This window comes from Bombyx mandarina, chromosome 04 (assembly GCF_030267445.1).
Source record: "Bombyx mandarina strain Sakado chromosome 04, ASM3026744v2".
NCBI lineage: Eukaryota > Metazoa > Arthropoda > Insecta > Lepidoptera > Bombycidae > Bombyx > Bombyx mandarina.
The window spans coordinates 8,696,522-8,721,937 of record NC_143211.1 but is presented as its reverse complement, the minus strand read 5'-3'; the positions used below and the strand labels follow the sequence as shown (position 1 = coordinate 8,721,937).

The following is a 25,416-nucleotide window of genomic DNA, read 5'->3' as shown; positions in this document are numbered from 1 at the left end:
TCCTAGGAACAATCTTCATTGATCTTGAGAATTTTTTAAAATATTTTATTATATCTCCTCGATTTATGCATGATTACTAGAAAAGGGGGGTCGGTCAACATAATAACATTGCTAATTACCATTCTATTGTGAATACCTACAATAAGCAGAGACTACAAGAACTGACATTTATAGACAGTCTGTCTGGACAATTTGTACACTGTAGATGCAGCACAAATACTCTTTTCTTTTCTATTTGCGATAAGAATTAAAAGTTGCGAAGCAAATCGAGATAACCTTAGGTAATATGAGTCAATTTCTCCAGCCTCGGTAGCTGCAGCAGATTGTCTCTAGGCTGTTCCCGTGAATGGAGAGGGGCTTCGAGCCCCCCTCCATGGGTGCGCCGCCACGCAGTGACGTGAGCGGTGATGCCCCTGCTGTTGTCGTCCCTCCGAGCATCTCGGAGGAGATTCGTGCTGCCGTGTCAAGGATGCAGAGGAAGGATGTGGCAATCGTAAACATTTGTAGAGTACGTATTTCATTAGAAAAATTGGTGCCTGTCTGGGATTCGAACACTGGTGCATCACTCAATACGAATGCACCAGATGTCTTTATCCTTTAGGTCATGACGACTTCATAAAGTGTGTAAGGTTCATAAGGTGTTCTGGAGGGATTGGTGCTTGAATCTCTCTTGTGGAACAACAGCTACGACTGGGTCCTTCGAGGCGCCCTTCGCGCTCCTCTCCCGGTTTGAACGTAGTTTGTTATGCAGACGGCATTTTGGTCGTGGCCCAAAAGAAGGGTTTGCGCGAGTCTGCCCATCTTACCTGCGCGGGGGTGGCCTTCGTCATCGGCAGCGCTCGATAAATCCCAGGCCCTGTTGTTTCACCGAGCCTGGAGATCGCCGCCCCAGGGCGTCCACCTCGTGATCGCAGAGGTCCGCTTCGAGATCGAGGCGACTGGGTTGCGGTACCTCGGTCAGGACTGGACGGTCGTTGGAGTTTCCGTGCTCACTTCGAAAGATAGGGCCCCCGACTGATGGTGACCGCCGGTTCGCCGACTCGTCTGCCGATCGTCGGGGGTCCGACATGGTGGTGCGCCGCCTCTACACGGGGGTGGTGCAGTCTATAGCACTGTACGGGGTTCCCGTGTGGTGCCACGCCGCGGCGTTGCGACTTCCGCAGCGCGCGATTGCGGTTAGAGCAGTTCGTAGGTACCGCCCAGTATCGTTCGAGGTGGCGTGCATCGTTGTTGATTACGCGTGGTGATGCGACCTCCTCTCCATGGGGTAACCGCGGCCCGGCACCGCAGAAGTTCGAGCGTGGAAGCTGCAATCTCGGCGTGGTTTCGCCGCTTGGCGGACCGCGCCTACGGGCGACGGAACGTCGAGGCGATTCACTCGGCTCTCGGACTGGATGAATAATATCATAAATTAAATTATATAAATGAAAGAATTACATAACTATGCAAAATGTTGATAACGGAATCGGTTTAGATTAGAAAACAGAACACTAATCAATAAACAAATTACTGAATATGAAAATAGGTTTCCCTATTTTTAATATAAAATTCATTAGAATTTAGAATTTATTGTCAGCCATACATAAATTACGTTTCAAATGGCTAGTTTGTAAAACGGAAGTTGATTTTGGTTGATTATAATATATTAAAATATATTGGAGGATGTATCTTTTTGTAAGCATAACAAAATATCGTTAAATTATAAAATCAACCAAAATAAAGTTCCTTAAACTATATATTATGTAAAATATTGTTCCTTAGTTACACAAGGGAGAAATAATTAGGTAGTGAACAGATATTGGTAAAAATCTATGGTATATATAATATATTATAATAAAGTATAATATACATACTATGTAAGTAGCTACCACCACAATGGATTTGTTAATTGCATATTAGTTGTATGTAATAGATTTTGGATCTCTTAAAAATTTGTTGTGTGTATATGTAAATAATAAGACACTCCAATTAAGTAAAATTACTTTATTATGCTTCCTGTTTTAATTAGTTCATCTTCTGAAACAATCCCTAAATGATGCAAACATACTAAAGCAGCACCTTGCTCTGCAAATTTTTTATTTTTTTCCCAAAATGTTGATGTATACTTTTTCTCATTAAATGTCACTATTGTACGAAACAGTTTCTCAATATGTTGAGTGTTATACTTTGGCAGACTGTACCCATTCTTTCCAGCCCAAGCATGAAGTCTGCTTTTAGGTAGATTCAAGTCATTGAAATTTGCTCGAATAAAGGATACCTGTAAAATGTATTTAAAAACAGTTTAAAAACAAAGAGAGATGGAAAGCCAAAATAAATATAATTATTTTTTCACCATTTTAGTGCAAAGTAAAAAGATATTGTCATTAGCCTTTGATGATTAAAATAAAATTATGAAGTCAATTGGAAGTCTTGAAGTTGGCGAAACAAATGTTGAAAAAATCCATTACATTGATAGTTACAGGTCAAGCTAATAAAAGTATAAAAATAAAAGTTACTTGCAAAATACATACAAATCATATTTTTGAATATTGTAATTTTATATCCATCCAAAAGTTTAATAAAACCTTACTTTCATTTGTATTGCATCACACAAATCTTCTTCATTATAATGTTTTGCCTTTTTTTGTGGAGGTTCTAGTTGTTTAGGACAGACTTGCCACCTTCCTTGAATCCCCATCTTTTGGAACTGCGATTGTTTTTCTAAACAGTATCCTCCTAAATCCCAAATGGAGCTAATAAAAATTAATATTAAGTATTAAGTCCAGTAAATAATATAAAAACATTAATTAGTTACAAAATTTAACATACCATATTTGTTCTAAAGTTTGACTCTCCAAGAACTGTCTTCCTCTAGGTGTTTCTTGCAGATCTCTTAAAATGTTTTGAATGCAGTACTTTGTATTTGAAGGTGAATTATCATAATCAACGGCTAGTTTAAGATAATCTTTTATTACAGTATCCATCGGTAATAATCCTTCTTTTCTGAATATTGAACAATTCCATTCTGCGGCACGAGCTAACATCACACTACTTGAACCAGTCATCTCTTTGAATTTAGCTATATCACTATGCTTTTCAATTTCTTTAGATCCTCCACTGCAAGCATATTACAATATTTTACTGTATATTCTTCTTTCATACCATAACAGAATTATTACAGTATTATCTTGTTTACCTACTTTGCTATGACTGGAATTGATATGTTATCTGCAACATAATGAATAATGTCAGTATGGACAGCATGCTGTGGTCTCTCATCTTTCGTACGACCATGCACAGCTATTGCCTGGATTCCTGAACTCACCAATTTATTTACCAACTCTAAAGTGGCTTCTGGTGTCTTCAGTATTCTTATCTTACATGTCACAGGAATAGATAAATTTTCAACTAGTGTTTTTAAAATTTGATAAGCCTTATCTGGCTTTGACAATAGTGCCACACCCATGCCACCTTTTATAGAAAATTCTTTTGGACATCCCATATTAATATCTATTGCTGCCACATCATGTTCCCTGTAAAATTTAATGAAACTAAAGTACATCTCTCTTTAGTTTCTATTCAAAGTTATTGTGTTATGTTTGTTTTAGATGGCCAGATGAAGGTCAAACTCATCGCTTGTTAAATTGTTATTGAAGCCTTGACAAATAAAGTAGAAGTCATCACATTAGGCCAATCTAGCAAACTCTATATTACTTGAATAGATAGGCAAAAAATATTTTTACTTGAAGAAGTCATGCTGGCTTTGTTGCAGAATTAGGTCAGTAGTAGTGCCAATTTGTGCAGATTCTACTTCTAATAAAATGTATTTATAATGTGTAAAACAATAATCAGTGGTTTGCAATGCAATTATTTTATATTAAATTATTATGAAATCTTAAATACTTAAGGAGTAAAAAAGTGTTTTTATTTATTGAAAGATATGCATAACTCACACTAATTTGGCGACCTTTAAAGCTCTGGCTTCATCACACGTCCCGAGTTGTAAAACCACTTTTTTCTTTTCTTGTTCACAAGTGCGGAATACAATAGTTCCATCTGTTTGATCAACATAATCTACTGTGTTAAGTATGTCTGAAATTAAGTATAAATAATATATTACTAGGATACACTAACGATTTAATCTATGGTTTACAAAAACCATATTATTTGTCATTAAACTTTGTAAGAAACGTGAAATAGGTTAAAATTTTATAACCTATGAAATAATTGTTGAAGTCGAAACTGGATCGAATTTAAAGCCTATGAAGTTATTATAGAACAATTCAAGTTAATGTTATTTGTTATGGCACCACTTACCGTTAAATCTTCTCTTAGATCGTAAAAACTTCCAGTCTATAAGCTCTTCAGTATAAACAATGTCAGCACCGTATTTTAGAGCCAAAAGTCTCATTGGCAATGTTCCTATTCTGACCATTGGCGCAAGTATTATTTTATTTTCGTAATTCATGTTTATGGGAAATTGTAACAGAATCGATTAGGTAATTAACGTTTTAAATCAACACCTCCGAATTAAATAATGAATGGTGTAAATACTCTAATTACCATAGATTATACACTTAATATATTAGAGACTAATTACATAGTACAAGTGACAAGTGACAAGTGTATTATTTATATTATCTATGCCTCTGCTTTTTTTTAGGGATTTTATGACCTGGTAACTAAGACCTTTAAGTCATGTCTTATTTTAATTTTTATTCTTATTTTTATGAAAAATGATAATATGGAGTGAAATGAAATGATATGTGATGAAATATAATCTCAGTAAAATGGTGGTCATTTACTGAGATTTTTTCAGTGGAATTTTTAGAGGATCCCGAGAAGTTCTTCATCTAATTTCATCCCAGTTGATTAATATCTCAAATTAATCATCTTCATTTCATTTCACTCCATTTTTTTTTTTTTTGACCTTGTAGACAGACGAGCACACGGCCTACCTGATGGTGAGTGGTTGTCATCGCCCATGGACTTCAGCAATGCCAGGAGCAGAGCCAAGCTGCTGCCTAAAATTCCTATGCCTATTATCATTTTTCATAAAACATAAATTAAAATAAGACATGACTTAAACGTCTTAGTTACTAGGTCATAAAATCCCTTAAAAAAAACCTGTCATAACAGTGCAATATTTTTTAAATTGTAAAATTTATGTGAAGTCGCACACAGAATAGTGATTGTCTTATTTATTGTAAATACTACAGGGAATCAAAGACAAGCACATTAACACCAGACAAAAAGTTAAATACTACTTCTACTCGAATTACGTTTGAACCTATAAAATGAAACCAACTATTGCTGCAGACGAAATGTTTCCCGAAGGAGTTGGACCATATATGGATTTAGAGGAAGTACGTATTTGTTATTAATAAATGATTATGAGGTACTTTTTATTTGTAAAATGATTACATTAGGAGATAAATAGTATAGAAGCAAGTCCAGTAATACTCAATAACAAAATGGAGTGATTTTTCTTTTGACCATTACATTTAGTTAAAGAAATTTAATAGATATTTTGAAATTTAACTTGTAATGAGAATATATCCCTCGTCCTTTCTTATTATTGCTTTCCTAGCTTCACCACCTTTTCAGTTGATTTTGTGTTTTTAAATTAATCAGTGGCACAGCACATATAAGATGGTTGACAAGGCTTGTTTTATATTTTGATCCACTAGCCTTTATCTTCAATCACTATATTTAATCAAGTTTTTTCCCCTACTTCATTACTGGTAGTATAAGGGATTATCCCAGCTGTTCACAAATTGGTAAGTGAACTCACAAGCTCAACCTGAGAGAATTTGCTAACATTGGTTTTAGCAAGTGTAGTGCTTCCCAGAATCTACCCTTAGATTGGAATCTCGATCCACTGAGAATATCCAGTGGGAAACTGTGTGGTTTGTATTGATGGGCTAATTTAATCTTTTTTTTATTGCTTAGATGGGTGGACGAGCTCACAGCCCACCTGGTCTTAAGTGGTTACTTGAGCCCATAGACATCTACAACGTAAATGCGCCACCCACCTTAAGACATAAGTTCTAAGGTCTCAGTATAGTTACAATAGCTGCCCCACCCTTCAAACCAAAACACTTTACTGCTTCACGGCAGAAACAGGCAGGGTGGTGGTATCTACTCGTGCGGACTTACAACAGGTTCTATCACCAGTAAGTAAAAAATCATGGTTTCTTTCAATCTATGAAGGGATTCTGAGAAATTTTGACATGTTTAATTGCTCTTTGATGCCATTTATATGACTTATGTTTGGGTAATGCACAAGCTCTGCAGTTTAACTGCAGTCATTATAAGTTCCAGTATAATTTCGTAAATGAGGAACCCTTGTAGCTAAGTTACCACCAGTATTATAGGTACATTGCAATACAAATTTACATATTTTGTAAAATACTGTAATTGGTAAATTACAGATACCAGGACTGAATTTTTTTGTGTCTTTTTTACTGTAGAAGAGTATAAATGAACTCATGACCTATTTGGTGTAAAATGGTTACTGAAACCCTTATAACCCGCAATGTGAATACTGCCAACCACCATTATACTTGAGGTCGAAGTATTATATTATCACTGTTTCAAACTATGAACTGGGAACCATAATAACTGCTTTCTATCAAGTGTAGATAGGATGATGGTGGAAAAATAAGTTATGGAGTATTGAGTACTGTAATTGGAAATAGTTCTAAAGAAGTACTACTACTGTTACTGAAGCTGCTCTTCCCATAAAAAAAAAATTAACAATATTAAAGAATGGTCTAAATATAGGAAACTTTATTTTTTGTTAGAGGTATTGATAAGAAAATGCTAAAATTTGCATTAATTTGCAGGCTGGAGGACCATCTAATCTACTTATGGATTTGGCTGCTAATGAAAAAGCAGTGCATGCCGATTTTTTTAATGGTAATATTTAATGTTTGTGATACTGTTGAATCAACACAATTCTCACCAAGTATACATTTAAACAATTTCTTCACTACTCTACTACACTTAGTGATATATTAGGGTTTTCGTAAATATGAATGAGGTCGACCGAAGAAGACATGGATGGAGTGTGTGAATGACGAGAGAGGAGTGAGTGTTGAGATGACGGCTGATAGAAGAGAATGGAAGAGAAAAATTAGCTGTGCCGACTCCACCTAGTGGGATAAGGTGGAGAAAAAAAAAAGAAAAGTAGCTGTGCAGACACTATAAGATTATGAATTAAAATTAAAAAGAAATTATAGTTTAAAAAAAAAACTAAAAAACACGCCGTTATAGAAAATCCAACTAAAAAATAGAAAATAAATTTATTTAAAAAAAAGCATGTTTCATTATTGTGTCGTTAAGTATTTTTAAACTGTTATTTCTTTTTCCTTTTGAGTTTAAGTAGCATTATTTATCATAAACTATTCATTAATTAACATTCAGGCATATACCCCAGTTCCCAATATGCTAAGTCTAAAATGCTTTTGCTGTTTTGACCGCCGACAGTAAATAACGGCTTTAACTGTTTAAATATTGAATTGTCATCGATCCTGTCCGGTTCCGAAATTACTTTAAGAAAGGATAATTGACTTTATCGGGTTATTCCTAGTGTATAAAATATACTAGTTACATGCAGAAAAGAAGTGGTAGCTACCAATAGAATATATCTGACAAAAACCTAAATCACTCTTAGCAATATTTTAATAGAAATTTGCAAATATAAAAGTTACTTAGGTACTGTCATTTTCTACAAACTGTTCAACCCCTTTATATTAACAAGACAATACATATATATTATTATATGCTTAACTTGCTAGCAGGATATTTTGAAATTAAAAGAGCAAGAGCATAAAAGTATTAACGCATTATTTTTGAAACAAAAAAAAAACCACAATTATTACATAAAGTCGTCGTGGCCCAAGGGATAAGACGTCCGTTGCATTCGTATATAGCGATGCATCGGTGTTCGAATCTTGACAGGCGGGTACCGATTTTTCCATTGAAATAAGTACTTAACAAATGTTCACGATTGATTTCCACGGTGAAGGAAGAAATAATAAAAATCAAACCCGCAAAATTATAATTTGTGTAATTACTGGTGGTAGGACGTCTTGTGAGTCCGCGCGGGTAGGTACCACCATCCTGACTATTTTGCAGCGAAGCATTAATGAGTTTCAGTTTGAAGGGCAGCCGTTGTAACTTTACTGAGAACTTAGAACTCATAATAATATCACAAGTTGGGTGGCGGCATTTACGTTGTACTATGGACTTCGATAACCACTTAATCTTATTATTTTTAACCAAATAACTTATCAGGTGGGCCGTGAACTTGTCCATACACTTAAGCAATAAATAAAAAGGTAAAATGTTAATCATGCCAATAGATTAGCCCATATTACTTTTAGACGATATTATTTTATTTACAAAATCAAGATACACCATTTCAAATTTACAAAACAGAATTCAATATAAATAACAAATAATCCCCTTGTGTTTTAACCCAATGTAACCCTTCCATAGATTGAACACAGTGTAAAAAAGGTTTACATTCAAATGAGAAATTTCTATTGCGTCAAGGATACCAGAAACACACAATATTTTTCACCAAAATACTACCACTGACCAGAAAGATTATAGGAATTTACATTTAGATGTTACAAATGAGCAAATATAATATTAATACGAAAGTAAAAGTCGTTACGTTTATTACGCTTCCACATCCAAACTACTGAATCGATTTTAATAAATTGAAATCTGGGACCGAATATAAAAGGTTAACTGTCATCCTACTGTTGAGCATGGGTATTTGCCCACACGACCAGTATAGTTCAGGCAGGCGAAGCCGCCCGTGAAGAGCTAATCTAGAATAGATGCGAAAAAGATTTTAACACTGAAATACTACACTAATGTACTTATATAATGTTCGTAAACAAATACATAATACAAGATCAGAGGATAGGGCATTGAGAATTGAATCCTTAGTATATGGCAGTTTTAACCATAATCTCAGTGAAATCGTTTGACGGTTATCTTTTTGGAACAAATATCACATTTTCCAAACAATTTTGTGGTAGAAGTCGTTTTTTATAAGTGTCACTGTAGTGGTTAGCGTCTCTCATGGACTTCAACAATGACAGTCAAGCCCCAAAATACTCGCTGCAAACCTTGTTGAGGAACCACATCTCATAGCACTTGGGAAACTCTGTGGAGCGACATTATCATTCATTCGGGGCAGTACATAGCAACAATGAACTGTTCTAGGTGTTGTGGACATATTTTGATCAAGCAGAGGGTTGTGCAATGGTAAAAAACGAGATGACGGATCATGTCAAACAATTCCTGCGAGCACTGCACACACAGTAAAAACACAGAGAATCAGCAACCTTTTCCTTTAGATCGTCGTTTTAATACACCCCTATATGTACTGGTTGTATTAAAACAATGTACAAAATAATGTTTGTAAATACAACCACATTATCAACTGTATTATTTAGCGGTTACTTAACATTCAAGTAATCTACATGTTATCAATTTTTTTCCAGATTTTGAAGACTTATTTGATGATGATGATTTGAAGTAGCAAGATCTCTGTTAATAAATAAATAAAATTGAAATGTAAATTTCAATAATAGACATAAAAATTGATGTTATGAGTTGTTTTATTACTTTGTAAACAATTACATACAAATATTAAGTCAATAAATACATTACTAAAACTTTCATTGAAATTATTTTTTTTCCAATAGCAATAGTTTTCAAAGTTATTTGCATGCAATTTTATTTAATATGTTCAATGCTTTATGCAATTCATTGCAGATTTTTTCACAATAAAAACATTAAAATTTAATGTACACATTTGAATTAAGCTTATTCATTTCAACATTTAATAACTAAATAATAAAGAACATTTCTGCAATACTATGTTGAAAAACGTTATAAATGCTTTCAGAAATATTTAAAGTAATCTATTACAATAAGCGTAGTCAACAAGTTCAATAACTTGTAAAGTAATTATATAGAAATTGCGATGCAAAGCCGTGTGTTACGGCGAGGAACATTCCAATTGTCACTTAAAATAAGGACGGTGGTGATTTATGGAAGCATGAGACAAAATTGTTTTTGAAGTACTCCCACCATTTTACCAAATGATTTTTCACTTACGGTTGCCGTCAAGTAATGGTGTGTAGCTCTATTATGAATACCTATCTATTTTATTACTTACATTGTTGGTAGTCTCTGTTGTTTATTTATAAGTGCTAACCTTATAGCTAAGATAATACAGAGAAAACAGCGCCCGTAAAAGGCGCTTTTCATGGTCGCTAGACATCGACGTCGCTGCTATCATCACTATAATCATTCCCTTCTGCTTCTTGTTCATCAGCATCTACATCAGCCTCAGCTTCTTTTAACATTTCTTCATCCAGTACCTCTTCTTCAATTTCTTCTTCTTGAAGTATGTCTGATAATTTTGACACAACACCTCTTGCCATTTCTATAAAATAATTAGTTTATTTATATAACTATATAATAATATTAGTTATTCTTTTTTGTAATTTACATAGGCCGCTCCTGTGCCTTCTGTGCGAGAAACAGGACTAGCAAGTATAATTAAAGGAGCATATACACTTTACTTATACTTTTTCATGAATTTTGTAATAATATATGTATTAGAGTTCTATTGTGAGCTCTTATAACTTTGAAAGAGTGTACATACATGTAAATTGTGTTTGTATGTGTTGAACCTATTGACATAATAGCGCCGATAAGCCTTTGAGAACAATTGAATATTTTCACTCTTATATTTGTAATGTATGACTATTACACATACAGGATGTTTGCAGTTTCCGTGCAAGACTGAAATGTTGCTTGATGGACCTGTCATTGTTGAAGTCTCTGGGCGAGGGAAAACACTAATCAGAGATCTTATGCTTTACTAAATATTGTTTTACGAATGCACGACGTTTAATTAAAATATACTAAAAATAATTAACACATGTGTATACTTTAAAACGCAGATCTTTTCCATTTCAATTTATTTTTCTCTTTAGAGATTAACATAAGTGTTCAAATAACTAATTTCTGTACATGTACTAAAACGGCGACTTACGCTCTACGTAGCTTTCCAACGATTTAGGTACCATGCTTTTTGCTCTCTCAATATCTTCTTCTGAACATTCGCCTTTGTCTAATCCTGAAATGAACATAAAATTAGTACTATGAATAGACTATTTCATCATCCATATACATTGGCAGTGACTTCAGTGCTTCATATCGATTTACTATGTTTTTTTCTAAACCATTCTGTTTAATTTTACTGAAATGAACTAAAATTACAAAAAAATGTATATTAATGCTTATAATATAATGTTAGTTTGATGCTTACCAAATAAAAGACCCATTCTTTTTAAAATATCTATATCATCATGTATTTGAAATCTTTTGTCAAAATTGAACATGTATTCAGTTCTGTAATAGAAAAAGTAAATAATGTTACTTTGAGTCATCATCAACTTAAGTGTAACTAAAATTTAAGCTGTTGTAAATCCGGCTATGCATCAGAAATGGAGAGTATTCACAATACAAAGCAATTGTTGTATTGTATAGAACTAGATGATGACCGAGCTTTGCTCGTTTTTATTTTTTTATTAAGCCATCTTGTTGTGTCTTTAAGGCGGTTAGTATAGTATTATTATTCGCCAATAGATGTCGCGGAGAGTTGATTATTGAAAACACGAATAAAATAACATTTTCTGAAAATAAATCGTAGCTAGATCGATTTATCGCCCCCGAAATCCCCTGTATACTAAATTTTATGAAAATCGTTGGAGCCGTTTCCGAGATTCAGATTATATATATATATATTAATATTCAAGAATTGCTCGTTTAAAGGTATAAGATAGACTTCAACATCATGTGTCATATTTCATCTACAGATAAAAATTACGATTCTTGTTTATGATCAAATGTTTATTTTTACTTTGTTGTATGTATATTCTTCCTCAGCAAGACGAATGCCTCCATCCACCAACAAACACAATAAATGATTTGATCGAGTTTAGCAGAGTTCAGAAGAAACAAAAATTCAAAAAATGTTTTAATATCATTTTGTTTGGGAAAAACTTACTTATCGTTAGAAATACTGCAATCAATTAATGCTTTATCACTTGTGTTTACAACAATGAATGGTAAATGTATTGCTGATGATGGTGATGGTTTCAGACCTTTATTTTCCGCTTCCTTATTTCGTTCAATCAGACTTTTAAATGAGATGTGCTGAAATAATGAGAATATTTCGGTAATTTATCGTATTAATACATCATATTTTTAAACTTATTGGCAACATAGTTATTTGGTATACTAAATAATTTAATGGTTTTCAAATGTTGGTCTTGTAGATGTACAGGTATGTACAGGTGTATACTATATTTTTCAGAAATTAAGTTAATCTTCTGTATTTAAACTGAATCTTTGAAGTGTGAACGCTTCCATACTATTTTCAAATTGTCAGCTTACAAAAGACAATTTCGGTTCCCTCCAACTTTTTTAATTTTAAATAAAATACTCAGGTCAAGTAAAACCATGTAGGATACCAACGTAACGTCACCAACCATGATAAGTGTTCCTGTTTATTTTAATCATATAAACAGTAGAACAGTGTTCCAATTTTGTAGGACAAAAACGCTTTTTTTTTCATATTCAAGTGTGGTGTCACACAACAGTGTACAGAGGTATTGGTATGCTCAAGCTAAGGCACTGCATTGTGTTTTCCACTTTATAGCCGAACTACACTACAAGTGGCATGCCAAACGACGTTGGTAGCATGAGTTACTGTAACTAAATTTCAGTGTACTTTGAGAATCACCATTCTGGCTGTAAAAGCAAGGTCATTGCTGTAGATGTTATCAAAGTGTATGGCAGAGTCTCACATAGGTGCACAAGGTTCATCAGTGTTTCACTAAGCTATACATGCACATTAACATACTGCAGACCATGGATTAGTAAATAACATTGAGAACTAACGGCATACGCCAAACATTGTGAATAAATATTTGAAATATTTATCTATACCTTGGACTAAATTATTCTTAACCTATACCTACCTGTAAAATTAATTCTTGCAACTGTTGTGTTTTCTTCTGTATCTGTTCCAATTTTTGTTGCTTTTCTTTTTCAAGGGCATTACATTCCTGTACGCTGTTAGTAGGTAGACCCAGCCACCTGATTTCTTTTTTGTCTTTTGATATTATATTCATAGCCATAAGAACATTCAGTGCATCATAAACTCTACGTCGTATATTCTTTTGATCATATTGCTGAAATTCAATAGAAAACTAATATTTTAATTTAAAACTTTCTTGTGGCATTAGTATTTTATTCAATAACAATAAATTACTAAAGAAATTGCAGAAAACCAGTTATTTAAAAAAAAACATACTTGACCATCACCAGAGCCATGTATTCCAGCAGCAAATTCTAAAACTAATTCATCTGCTACTTCGTTGTATGATGTGAAACCTTTTGTTCTTACTTTTTCACAAACTTTCATTGAAAAATGTCTTAATCCTTTGCCAACTTTATCAGCATGTTTACGTCTTTTGGTTGTGCTGAAATTGAAAACAATGGTCTTAACAATGCGATAATTTTAATTATTAAAATTTGTGATTTAAATAACAAAAAAGTACTGTAGTGTTCAATTTTGACAAGGCCATTTCAAGCAGGACCATTACTGGTGGTAGGACGTCTTAAAAGCCCACACGGGTAGGTACCACCACCCTGCCTATTTCTGCCGTGAAGCAGTAATGCGTTTCGGTTTGAAGGGCGTGACAGCCGTTGTATTGTTAAAAGTGAGACCTTAGAACTCATGTCTCAAGGTGTGTGGCGGCATTTACGTTGTAGATGTCTATGGGCTTCGGTAACCACCTAACACCAGGCGGGCCGTGAGATCGTCCACCCACATAAGCATTAAAAAAAGTAACTCTTTAGCACTTCCCGTGGAACACACTATTCAGAACACATGCACAAATAAAAACTAACCCTAAAAATCAAGAATCTCCAATGTTGTGTCTTACTTTTAGGATCAATGAAAAATTATCCATACTTACCTAGCATGCTACCTAATTTTGTTTACGTAAGTAATCAAAACCATCTGTTTCGATTGAAACGCAAAGAGAAACAAAAAAAAGATACTTACTACTCCATTACAGGTTCATTGTCAGGATCGTGTCGTTTACGCGACGCGTGGGACATTCTTCGTCTTCGATATTTATGGCCGAGATCAGAGTCAGCTCGAGTCTAGAGAATAATAAAAAAATTATAGCAAAATTTATTCAAAGATTTTATCTATTCTTTCAATTTTTTTTTTTTTTATTTAATAGAAGTTATTGTTAACAGGTTTAAAGATTTACAAATAAAAGGAAACGACAATGATCATTGATTTTTTCACAAAAAACACACAATAAAAAGGCGTGCCCGTCATTAATTGGAAGAAGAGAAGTCGTCGTGGCCTAAAGGATAAGACGTTCCTTGCATTCGTATCTAGCGATGCAACGGTGTTCGAATCCCGCAGACGGGTATCAAGTTTTCTAATGAAATACGTACTTGACAAATGTTCACGATTGACTTCCACGGTGAAGGAATAACATCGTGTATTAAAAATCAAACCCGCAAAATTATAATTGCGTAATTAATGATGGTAGGACCTCTTGTGAGTCTGCACGGGTAGGTACCACCAACCCGCCTATTTCTGACGCGAAGCAGTAATGCGTTTCGGTTTGAAGGGTGGGGCAGCCGTTATAACTATATTGAGACCTTAGAACTTATATCTCAAGGTGGGTGGCGCATTTACGTTGTAATGTCTATGGGCTCCAGTAACCACTTAACCCTTAACATCTAAGCAATAAAAGAAAGAAGGGAAAAGCACTGGTTTTAAACCATGCTCTTGGATTTTGACAGTAAATAGGAGGTTTTAAATGTTTCTTATTGCTTATTATTCTTATAAGCGTAATTAATCGATACGACAATCAGGTCAAAGTTAGTCCGCGATGGAAAAAAAAATTGGCTATCTTTATTTTTGAAACCAGTTTTAATACGATGCTACGTTGCATTTTTCTAAATATGGATAGTTGCAAGCATTTCAAATAAATGAAGATTTACCTATCTAAAAATTTATTTAAAATTTAGTTCAAGTTTCAAATATACATACTAAGCATTCTTGAACCCAAAAATACAAAAACAGGTTTTCAATTTGAATTAAGTAATCTAGTTTTTGTACTAAATAGTAAAATAATAAATTAGTTCCTTCAAAGACAGATAGCATATAGCCGACCTAATAGACGAGTGATCCACTTGTCATGACGGCAACATATAGAAAAAAAGTCATTCTAACTAGTCTGGCCATAAATACTCTTACACAATGAAATACGTACTCAACAAATGTTCACGATTGACTTCCACGGTGAAGGAATAACATCGTGTAATAAAAATGAAACCCGCAAAATTATAATTTGCGTAATTACTGGTGGTAGGACCTCTTGTGAGTCCGCGCGAGTGGGTATCATCACCCTGCCTATTTCTGTGGTGAAGCAGTAATGCGTTTCGGTTTGAAGGGTGGGACAGCCGTTGTAACTATACTTGAGACCTTAGAACTTATATCTCAAGGTGGGTGGTGCATTTACGTTGTGGATGTCTATGGGCTCCAGTAACCACTTAACACCAGGTGGGCTGTGAGCTCGTCCACCCATCTAAGCAATAAAAATAAAAAACAAAAACTTTGCTTTTTTTCAACTTTTTAATTATTTTGAATTTGGAACACGCATATTATTTTAAAAACTTCCGTTTAAATTTGCGCCAATTCAATCATCGTAATATTAAATTACGATATGGAATTCGGAATGAAGTGTTAAAGAAAATAAGTTGGCAGTGATCGCCTTGCTCAAAGTGGGTATGAAGCTGTCGGTCATATTCCAGACACTTCAAAAACTTGGTATCAGCCTTGTGTTCGTATATCGTACTATCAACAGATACAACAACACTTCGTTTGTCGAAGACCAGCAAAGATCGGGGCGGCCGCATCCTGTTAGAACTACATAGGCTGTTAATGCTGTTAAAGCCAGAATTAGTCGAAACCCCATTAGGAAGCAAAAAATCTTGTCGCGAGAAATGAAGATTCCGCTAGGACTCTGTCGCGTATTATAAAACAAGACCTGAAGCTCGGTGCTCATCGTCGATATACAGGACATGCCCGTCAATATTTACAATTAAACAGTGTATCGATCAAAACGCCTTCTGTCGCGATACGCAGGTGAAAGGCACAAATATCCTCTTTACCGATGAAAAGATTTTCTCGATTGAAGAGCACTACAATAAGCAAAATGATAAAGTGTACGTTCACAATTACAAAGAAGCTGCTCAAGTGGTCGGAAAGTTACAACGGGGTTATCATCATGTGTCAGTGGTGATTTGGTGGGACGTATGTGAAAAAGGAGTGAAAGTTTTAGCCAAAGTGTATCAAGATACAGTCATGGATCATATGCTGAAGCCTCTCAGCAATACACTTTTTAAAAATATACCGTGGACTTTCCAGTAGGACTTTGTAACTGGTCACAAGGCACGAACTACCCAAGCCTGGCTTGAAACCAACGCTCCGTACTTTATAAGAGCTGAAGAAGACTGGCCCTCATGACATGACCCAGACCTCAACCTTTTAGACTTCAAATTATGTTATTTTAGAGAACATGGCTTGTTCTAAACGACACGGCGACATTCAGTCTCTTAAAAAATCTTTGGAGCAAGCAGTGGCGATATTTCCCTTGGAAACAATGTGCAATTCCATAGATTCGTGGCTAAACATATTAAAGGCCTAGAATGTTTTTTTTTTTTGCTGAGACTAATAAATATGAAGGTATAAATTTAAATATTACATTACTTCATTTAAAAAAAAAATGCATTTTCAGTTGTAACAGAACTTATGGCTGGACTAGGTAGTTACGTACTTTTCTTTACAATTCCTTTTTACTATTTAAATAATAAAAAGTTAATAATAAAAAGGTGATTAAAAGGTGATTAACGATTTGGTGATATTTTATACTTTCTTGAAGGATTAATACTAAAGTAGTGTTGTAGCTAGCTGTATGCTAGTTTTTGGCTAAATTTATAAAATGTTTACAGACAAATGCAGAGCAATTTTCAACACAGAATTGATGTTGAGTCACAAGGTGGCTATAATACATGAGGATATCGCAAAAAAAATACGTGTCGTTCAGTTTACAATGTAGCCTTATACGATGTAGGGAAACTTGTAGGTATCACGATCGCAAACGCAAATGCCTTTTTATTGAGTTAAAGCTTCCTCGTTCTTCCTACTTTGAGTATTGAGCTTTTCTGTACAGCATTACTAATTTAATGAAAAAGACGTTAAGTATAACAGAAGTTTATTTTATAATATTTTAGAGCACGTTTTCTACATAAGATATAATTTTTTTCGATATCGAAGTGCCTGTTTGTAATTTGTAACACACTGTTTTTTTCAATTGAGAATGTGAGCAAACTTACCAAGAAACCATGAATTCCAACAGGTTCTAATTTCGGAGCTATCTTTTGAAAGTGTGTCACTGTATCACAAGGTCTTTGTGCAGGTTCTGGAAGTTGAAAAATTCATTTGGTTTTACTTTAGAAATTGGTAAGAATTTGAATTTTACATTAGGTATGGAATTGCAGTAAAAGTTCCTTATTCGCGGCAAAAATTTTCTTTATTCGCGAATCTAACTGTACATCGGTACAGACATGTTGATAAAAAGGATTCGAGTAGGTATCCAACTCACCGGTCACCGTCCTCGCGGAGCCCGTCGCTCGTAACGAAGACCTTGACAAGTAAATTAACCCATCGACACAGCCCACTGAGATTCTCGCCAGATATTCTCAGTGGGTCGCGTTTCCGATCCGGTGGTAGATTCTGCGAAGCACTGCTCTTGCTAGGGCCAGTGTTAGCAACAATTCCGGTTTGAACCTCGAGACCTTACCTAGACGCTAGGCTAAAGCTCAAATAGCCGCTCAAGGATATTAGCACAGATTGAAAAAAAAAAAATCGAACCCCCTTTGTATAAGCGTCGTCAAATGAACTAATAAATATATATAAAAATGAATTGCTGTTCGTTCGTCTCGCTAAAACTCGAGAACGGCTGGACCGATTTGGCTAATTTTGGTCTTGAATTATTTGTGGAAATCCAGAGGTTTAAAAGGTAGATAAATATGAAAATGCTCGGAATTAAATACAAATAACAATTTTGTTTTTCCTTTTGTTTGTTTTAAGTTTATGTTATACAAAAGTTTAGGTCTTTTATTTATCGATTGAGGCACTACGAAGTCTGCCGCGTCAGCTAGTGAACTAATAAAATAATAAAATAGACCTTAATACAATTATGCCTGAGGTAGGTTTTTATTTCAACGTACGTTTTTTTTTATTGCCCTTGTAGGCAGACGAGCGCCCGGCCCACCTGATGGTGAGTGGTTACCGTCGCCCATGGACTTCAGCAATTCCAGGGGCAGAGCCAAGCCGCTGCTTACCGCTTAATACTCTCCACAAGCCTCGTTTGAAGAAGGACATGTCATAGTGCTCGGGAAACACCGTGGAGGGGAGCTCATTCCATAGCCGGATGGTACGTGGCAAAAAAGACCTCTGGAAACGCACTGGATGACCGCAGTGGCTCCAGGTAGTATGGATGAACTCTGCTCCGGAGGCGGGCGGTGCGATGGTTAAAACGAGACGACGGTATCATCTCGAACAATTCCTCAGAGCACTCCCCATGGAACATACGGTACAAAATACAGAGGGAACCGAAGTCCCTCCGCAGACCCAGAGGTTTCAAATGATCCGTGAGAATGGAATTATCGACAATCCGAACGGCCCTCTTCTGTATGGAGTCAAATGGAAGAAGCTGGTATTTGGGAGCCCCGACCTAGAGATAGGAGCAGTACTCCTCGCGAGGCCGGACTTGTGATTTATAAAGCAAAAGTCTTTGTCCAGGCGTGAAGTACCGCTTCGCCCTGTGAGGACTCCCAGCATTTTGGACGCCAACTAGGCTTTGCCTTCCAAATGACTCCGAAATTGGACATCGCTCGAAATGTCGACCCCAAGTATCCCGATACTCTCGGAAGGTTGCAGGGATACTCCTTGGAATTGCGGCGCCATAACAAAGGGGTCCTTCTTTGCAGTGAACGCGCAAACTAGTGTTTTTAACGGGTTGAATTGAACCAAGTTCAATTCACCCCATTCGGAGACTCGCCCCAGAGAGTTCTCCACTTCAGACAACTTCCAAGTTTTGATTGTCTCTCTTACACCACGCTCCCAGAGAGACTCTGATGGCCGATATATCGCGCATCCCCCGTGCTGTCATCCGCATAGCAATGCATGGCATCAATAGACAGCATGTCATCGATATACAGGATGAAATGTGTGGAGGAGAGCACTGAACCATGTAGAACGCCAGCGTTAATGGTCATGGTATCAGAACAGTTACCGCCTACAACGAGCGTGATGCTCCGCCCATCCAAAAAGGTAGCGATCCACTTGCAGACCCTCGGGGATTCCGTAAGATGGAAACTTCGACAGAAGTGCCCTATGCCAGACCCTGTCGAAGGCCTTCGCGATATCAAGGCTCACAGCCAGAGCCTCACCCTTGCTCTCCAAGGCTTCAGCCCACCTGTGAGTAAGGTATACAAGAAGATTGCCAGCTAAGCGACCGTGACGGAAACCGTACTGCCGGTCACTGATCAGCTGGCGATCCTAAGATACTTCAGGAGTTGTATATTTATTATTCGCTCCATCACCTTGGAAAGCAAGGAAGCTATCGCGATAGGTCTATAGCTCGATGGGTCCGACCGGTCACCTTTCTTGGGGATAGGGTGGATTTGGGCGGTCTTCCATGAAGACGGAACCCTGTTAGTGCAATTAGAGAGGCGATACAAACGCGTTAGCGCAGGCGTCAGCTCAGGGGCGCACGTTTTTAGAACCACTGCAGGGATGCCGTCTGGCCCACTCGACTTATAGACATCGAGGAGTCGGAGTTCCCACCTGACTGCACACTGTGCAAAGCAGATCTCCGGCAGGGAACTATCACACCGGGGGATGTTCGGTGGTGTGGCACCCTCGTCGTTCACAGTCGAGTTCGAGGCGAAGAGTCCCCTATAACCTCCATATACGCAAATTACCCTTCCATATTCACGGTTACTGTATTCGCGGCATATTTTTATTATGCTTCAACCCCGCGAATAATAAGCTTTTACTGTATAGAGACTAGTAAACGTGATCTTTGACTATTGCAAAACAGCCTTTAAGAACAAGGTCAGACAGTGGTGACAATAATTAAAGACTCAACAGGAAAATCTCCACTGCGAAATCGGAATCGTAAGACACCTGATGAATTTATATCAAGTGATGTGGCTATGACAAGGTTCAAAACCTCCATTAATCATTTGGATCTTATTTTGTCTTACGACATTGTGTAATATCTATTAGTGGGAAGTATCTTAAAAGCCCACTTGAGTAGATAGATACCACTATTTTGGCTATTTCTGCCACAAAGCAGTCGAGAGTTCTGGTTTGATGGGCCGGACAGCCCTTATATAAAACAATTGATATTACAACTTCAGATCTCTAAAAGGGGCGATACTTATTGATTTATATGTATGTTTATATTGTAGGCATAATTTCTCACCATAATTTTGAAATGTATAATGAAGTGAATTGATGGACTAATTCAAATTATATAAGTTTGTTCATAAATCAGCTTATCTAACATTAATTACCACCATCATGTGGATTATTTTAATATTGGATAGTCAATCAAGATGTTCTTTTTATAGTGTATGTATGTATTAAAAATTAGATTATGTTCCATAGCAGAAGTATTGATACTTGTAACCAGTGATACTAAAACACCCAGAACTGAGATTAATATAGTGTGCAAAATTTTAGTAACAAAATACTTCCTAAATTTGTATATATTTGACATTTAATTCATTACTACTTACTCACTTTATTTTTATTTAATTTTTTTGGATGTAGATGTACCTAACAATTCGCAGAGCACTAAATTACATGTATGATTACATTGAGAAATGAGGTCGAAGTCTCAAATGTATGCAAGAAGCTAAATTATTTGGTATTACACCATGCCTATTTCTGCTGTGAAGCAGATGCATTTCAGTTTGAAGGGTGGAGTATATGTTATTATACTGTAAAAACTGATATTTTAGAACTTGTGTCTCAAGGTTGACGGCGGTATTGACTGTTGATGTAGCTCTGCTCCGGTAACCACTTAACACCGGGTGAGCCATGAGCTCATCCAGCCCTCTAAGCAATAAAATATACAGTTATATATTAAATAGGATTCTTGATTACTTTCTACTTTCTGTCAACAAACCCTGTCATGCTGAAAACTTACTTTGTTTGTATTGAACAATTCCAAATCTTGCAAAACTGGCTGGAACAGGTATCTGTTAAAAAGTATACTCATATAAAACTGAATGGTAAATGATAATCAAATTGCTAATTCTGGTTTGGTACCTATTGATCGTATAAAATAAGTAGCCACCTATGTAAGATGTAAGTACTGAGACCTTAGAACTGGTCTCGTGGTGGATGGAGGCAATTACATTGTAGATGTCCATAAGCTCCACTTTAGACCAGGTGGATCATGAGCTCGTCCACCTATCTAGCAATAACAAAATACAAGAAAGTCCTCATTAGTTGTAGAATGTTTTTCAAATTCAAATCAAATTACAGTAGGGCGTAAGAGCATAGGTAGGCTCAGTTCACCCAACTAAATCTAGATTATATTAGATTTAACCCCAAAAGCTTAGGTTAACCACAGTGACAAAGGAAAGTAATTATTATTATATTTCATGGCAGCATCATACTAGTTTGCTGTCTCTTTCTGTTTATTAAAAGTTTATTTAAAATATACATTACTACTCTAACTAAAAAGTTTAGTCTAATGAAGAGTAAATAAATAATGTTTATAATAATATATGTAAAACATATAGTGGTTTCATATATAAAAAAATTGCGAATAATCATACCTTTGCACATTTGACCGGAACAGGTGATACAGTAACAATTTTAACTGGGCTCTCTTTCGGTTCTGCTTCGATTTGAGCAATCAGTGGTTTACTTGTAGTTTCCAGCACTTTCACCACTTGAGGAAGTCCTGCAGGACATATCATCGAGTCTTTATGTATTTATAATCTAAATTAAAGACTTACTGAAGCGTCGGTGCCATCAGCTGATTGAAACAAAAAATATCTCCGTAATAAACAAACGCTGTGATGATGTTTATTTCGGCAGAATAAAAGGCGTCGAAGATATTAACTAAAGCTAAGCTACTAGTCTTGAGTTTGGTCCAATTGATCTAGGCTTTGTTTGCAATACAAAGTCTTAAATCCGATAGGAAAAACAAGTGTCACGTAAACTAAAGTAGCACCTCTACTAACCGTTAGCATCATGGATAAGGTAATTTATTGTACTATTAGTTTGGGACATTTTCTCCACACTCCTTGAATTTGGACGTCCATTTATGTTTCATAAGAACAACGTAGGACAATTGTTGATGACGAAACAAATTAAATAATACCTACTCAATTCGTATGACCAAAATCACAGGTCAAAATGGCGACAAAAATATGGGTTAGAACCAAAACTACAGCCAATTTTTGAACCGATAAATGAACCTTTTACAGTTTAAAGTTTCTATTAATATATGTAACATTGATAAACTTTTAACATTTAATTAAAGTATATTAAATGCGCGAATCCAAGCACCATCACCAACGCAGCGCGGGACGAGAAGGAAACGATGCAAGAGGCGGGATTTTTGGATTTACCAGCTGATTGGATGAGGTAGTTCACGTGGTACTATTCAATAGTTGCTAGATGTGAAAAAAAAACAAAAAGGCGCCAATTCTCAATCGCCATTTTGTTTTTAGTACTATGTAGGTCTATGGTTTTTAGGTGTAGATGTATGCATTTAATGTCCTTGCCATCGCAAGAATTTAAAAATGTTTTCCGAAGTGCGCCATGCATGAAGTTAATTTAATTATTAAACTTCATGCATGGCCCCATGTCTTTCTTGTTCATAATAGTCTGTTCGGATTCAGTTTCTTCACGTTGTTACGTTATTTTTCTACAATGTTATGGTCACCTACTTTTTTTTTAGTGATATAGTATCATTTCTGATATTTTTACGATTATGAAACAATATCACTACTCGTTCTTCCAGTATTTATTGTATAACCTTGTGTATATGTAAAAACTAAGCTACCATAAAAAAGCATTTATGAGATTACAATTTTTTTTTCCGGCCCTTGTTGGCAGACGAGCATACGGCCCACCTGATGGTGAGTGGTTACCGTCGCCCATGGACTTCAGCAATGCCAGGGGCAGAGCCAAGCCGCTGCCTACCGCTTAATACTCTCCACAAGCCTCGTTTGAAGACGTACATGTCATAGCGCACGGGGAAACATCGTGGAGGGAAGCTCATTCCATAGCCGGATAGTACGTAGCAAAAAATACCTCTGGAAACGCACTGTGGATGACCGCAGTGGCTCCAGGTAGTATCATCTCGAACAATTCCTCAGAGCACTCCTCATAGAATATACGGTACAAAATACAGAGGGAACCGAAGTCCCTCCGTAGACCCAGAGGTTCCAAACGATCCGTGAGAATGGGATTATCGACAATCCGAACGGCCCTCCTCTGTATGGAGTCAAATGGAAGAAGCTGGTATTTTGGGGCCCCGGCCCAGAGATGGGAGCAGTACTTCACGCGAGGCCGGACTTGTGCTTTATAAAGCAAAAGCCTTTGTTCAGGCATGAAGTACCGCTTCGCTCTATTGAGGACTCCCAGCATTTTGGACGCCAACTTGACTTTGCCTTCCAAATGACTCCGAAACTGGACATCGCTCGAAATGTTGATCCCAAGTATCCCGATACTCTCGGAAGGTTGCAGGGATACTCCTTGGAATTGCGGCGCCATGACTATTTAATGTCTACAAATATGATTATAGGTTGAATCTCAATAGTCTGCGGGGATGTATTATTAAATAAACATCATCAACTCGATACTTCTTAAAAAACACTATCTCAAACTCACATACTCGTTTTTCCTAAAACCAACAGCTATCGAACCATAGCTCAAACTGTTATTGTAATAGATTGAGATACCGTTAGCCCCTTAGGTTGAATGCCCAATGCAGGTAATAAATATGAGACTATAAGAACTTTAGAGGTTGAGAAACATTAGTACATGTCGATTTGATCAAACAGAGATACTTTTCTTTTTAAATATAAATAAATCAACAGTTAAAATTAAATTTTTTTAGACTGAAATTTCCCATGTTGGCTTTGTGTTGTCTGCTATCCATCAACAATTTAATCATACGTTTTACTGGTTGTTGGTACGCTTAACATTAAAAATCAAACAGATAGTTAGCATGGCACAATATATATTTTTTTTATTGCCTTTGTAGGCAGACGAGCATACGGCCCACCTGATGGTAAGTGGTCACCGTCGCTCATGAACGTCAGCAATGCCAGGAGCAGAACCAAGCCGCTGCCTACCATTAAGTACTCTCCGCAAGCCTCGTTTGAAGAAGGACATGTCATAGTGCTCGGAAAACACCGTGGAGGGGAGTTCATTCCGAAGCCGGATGGTACCAGGCAAAAAAGATCTTTGGAAACGCACTGTGGATGAACGCAGCGGTTCCAGATAATACGTATGAACTCTGCTCCGATGGCGGGAGGTGCGATGATAAAAAGGAGATGAGGGGATCATCTCGAATAATTCCTCAGAGCATTCCCCATGGACCATACGGTATAAAACACAGAGAGAACCGAAGTCCCTCCGTAGACCCAGAGGTTCCAAGCGATCCGCGTGAGTGGGACTATCGACCATCCGAACAGCCCGTTTCTGTATGGAGTCAAATGGAAGTAGCTGGTATTTGGGAGCTCCGGCCTAGAGGTGAGAGCAGTACTCCACGCGAGGCTGGACCTGCGCTTAATAAAGCGCAAGTATCTGCCCAGGCGTGAAATACCGCTTCGCTGTGTTGAGGACTCCCAACATTTTATAGGCCAATTTGGCTTTACCTTCCGAAAGACTCCGAAATTGAACATTGCTCGAAATATCGACCCCCAGAATCCCGATACTCGCGGAAAGCTGCAGGTATACTCCTTGAAATTCCGGCGTCATTACAAAAGGGTCCTTCTTCGCAGTGAACGCGCAAACCTATGTCTTCAATGGGTTGAACTGAACTGAATTCAGTTCACCCCACTTGGACACCCACCCCAGAGAGTTCTCCACTTCAGACACAAGTTTTAATCGCCTCTCGTGTACAACGCTTCGAGAGAGACTCTGATGGCCGATTTATCGCGCATCCCCCGTGCTATCATCCGCATAGCAAT

General features: G+C 36.6%; 3 protein-coding genes across 4 annotated transcripts; 1 reads left to right on the top strand and 2 right to left on the bottom strand.

Moving 5' to 3' along the window:
• Positions 1–1,968: 1,968 nt before the first annotated feature.
• Dus2 (Dihydrouridine synthase 2) lies at positions 1,969–4,554 on the bottom strand. Of its 2 annotated transcripts, none has more exons than XM_028187461.2 (6): positions 4,297–4,554; positions 3,933–4,071; positions 3,180–3,512; positions 2,809–3,096; positions 2,570–2,732; positions 1,969–2,257 (listed from the first exon to the last, which is right to left on the bottom strand). In XM_028187461.2, exons 1-6 carry the CDS (start codon positions 4,445–4,447, stop codon positions 1,979–1,981), a joined length of 1,353 nt encoding a protein of 450 aa, XP_028043262.2. In that variant the 5' UTR covers positions 4,448–4,554; the 3' UTR covers positions 1,969–1,978. The 2 variants fall into 2 exon arrangements, with proteins under 2 accessions (XP_028043262.2, XP_089596425.1); XM_089740299.1 differs by having other exon boundaries at positions 3,933–4,035; positions 4,297–4,539.
• Positions 4,555–5,121: 567 nt separating this feature from the next.
• LOC114252841 (COP9 signalosome complex subunit 9) lies at positions 5,122–9,686 on the top strand. The gene is made up of 3 exons (XM_028187509.2): positions 5,122–5,345; positions 6,828–6,900; positions 9,507–9,686. Exons 1-3 carry the CDS (start codon positions 5,277–5,279, stop codon positions 9,542–9,544), a joined length of 180 nt encoding a protein of 59 aa, XP_028043310.1. The 5' UTR covers positions 5,122–5,276; the 3' UTR covers positions 9,545–9,686.
• Positions 9,606–22,855, bottom strand: Dp (transcription factor Dp). Its single transcript, XM_028187508.2, has 11 exons — positions 22,453–22,855; positions 22,042–22,169; positions 21,405–21,456; positions 17,515–17,600; positions 14,156–14,256; positions 13,400–13,568; positions 13,065–13,277; positions 12,089–12,237; positions 11,348–11,430; positions 11,072–11,155; positions 9,606–10,456 (listed from the first exon to the last, which is right to left on the bottom strand). Exons 1-11 carry the CDS (start codon positions 22,499–22,501, stop codon positions 10,284–10,286), a joined length of 1,287 nt encoding a protein of 428 aa, XP_028043309.1. The 5' UTR covers positions 22,502–22,855; the 3' UTR covers positions 9,606–10,283.
• Positions 22,856–25,416: the final 2,561 nt, after the last annotated feature.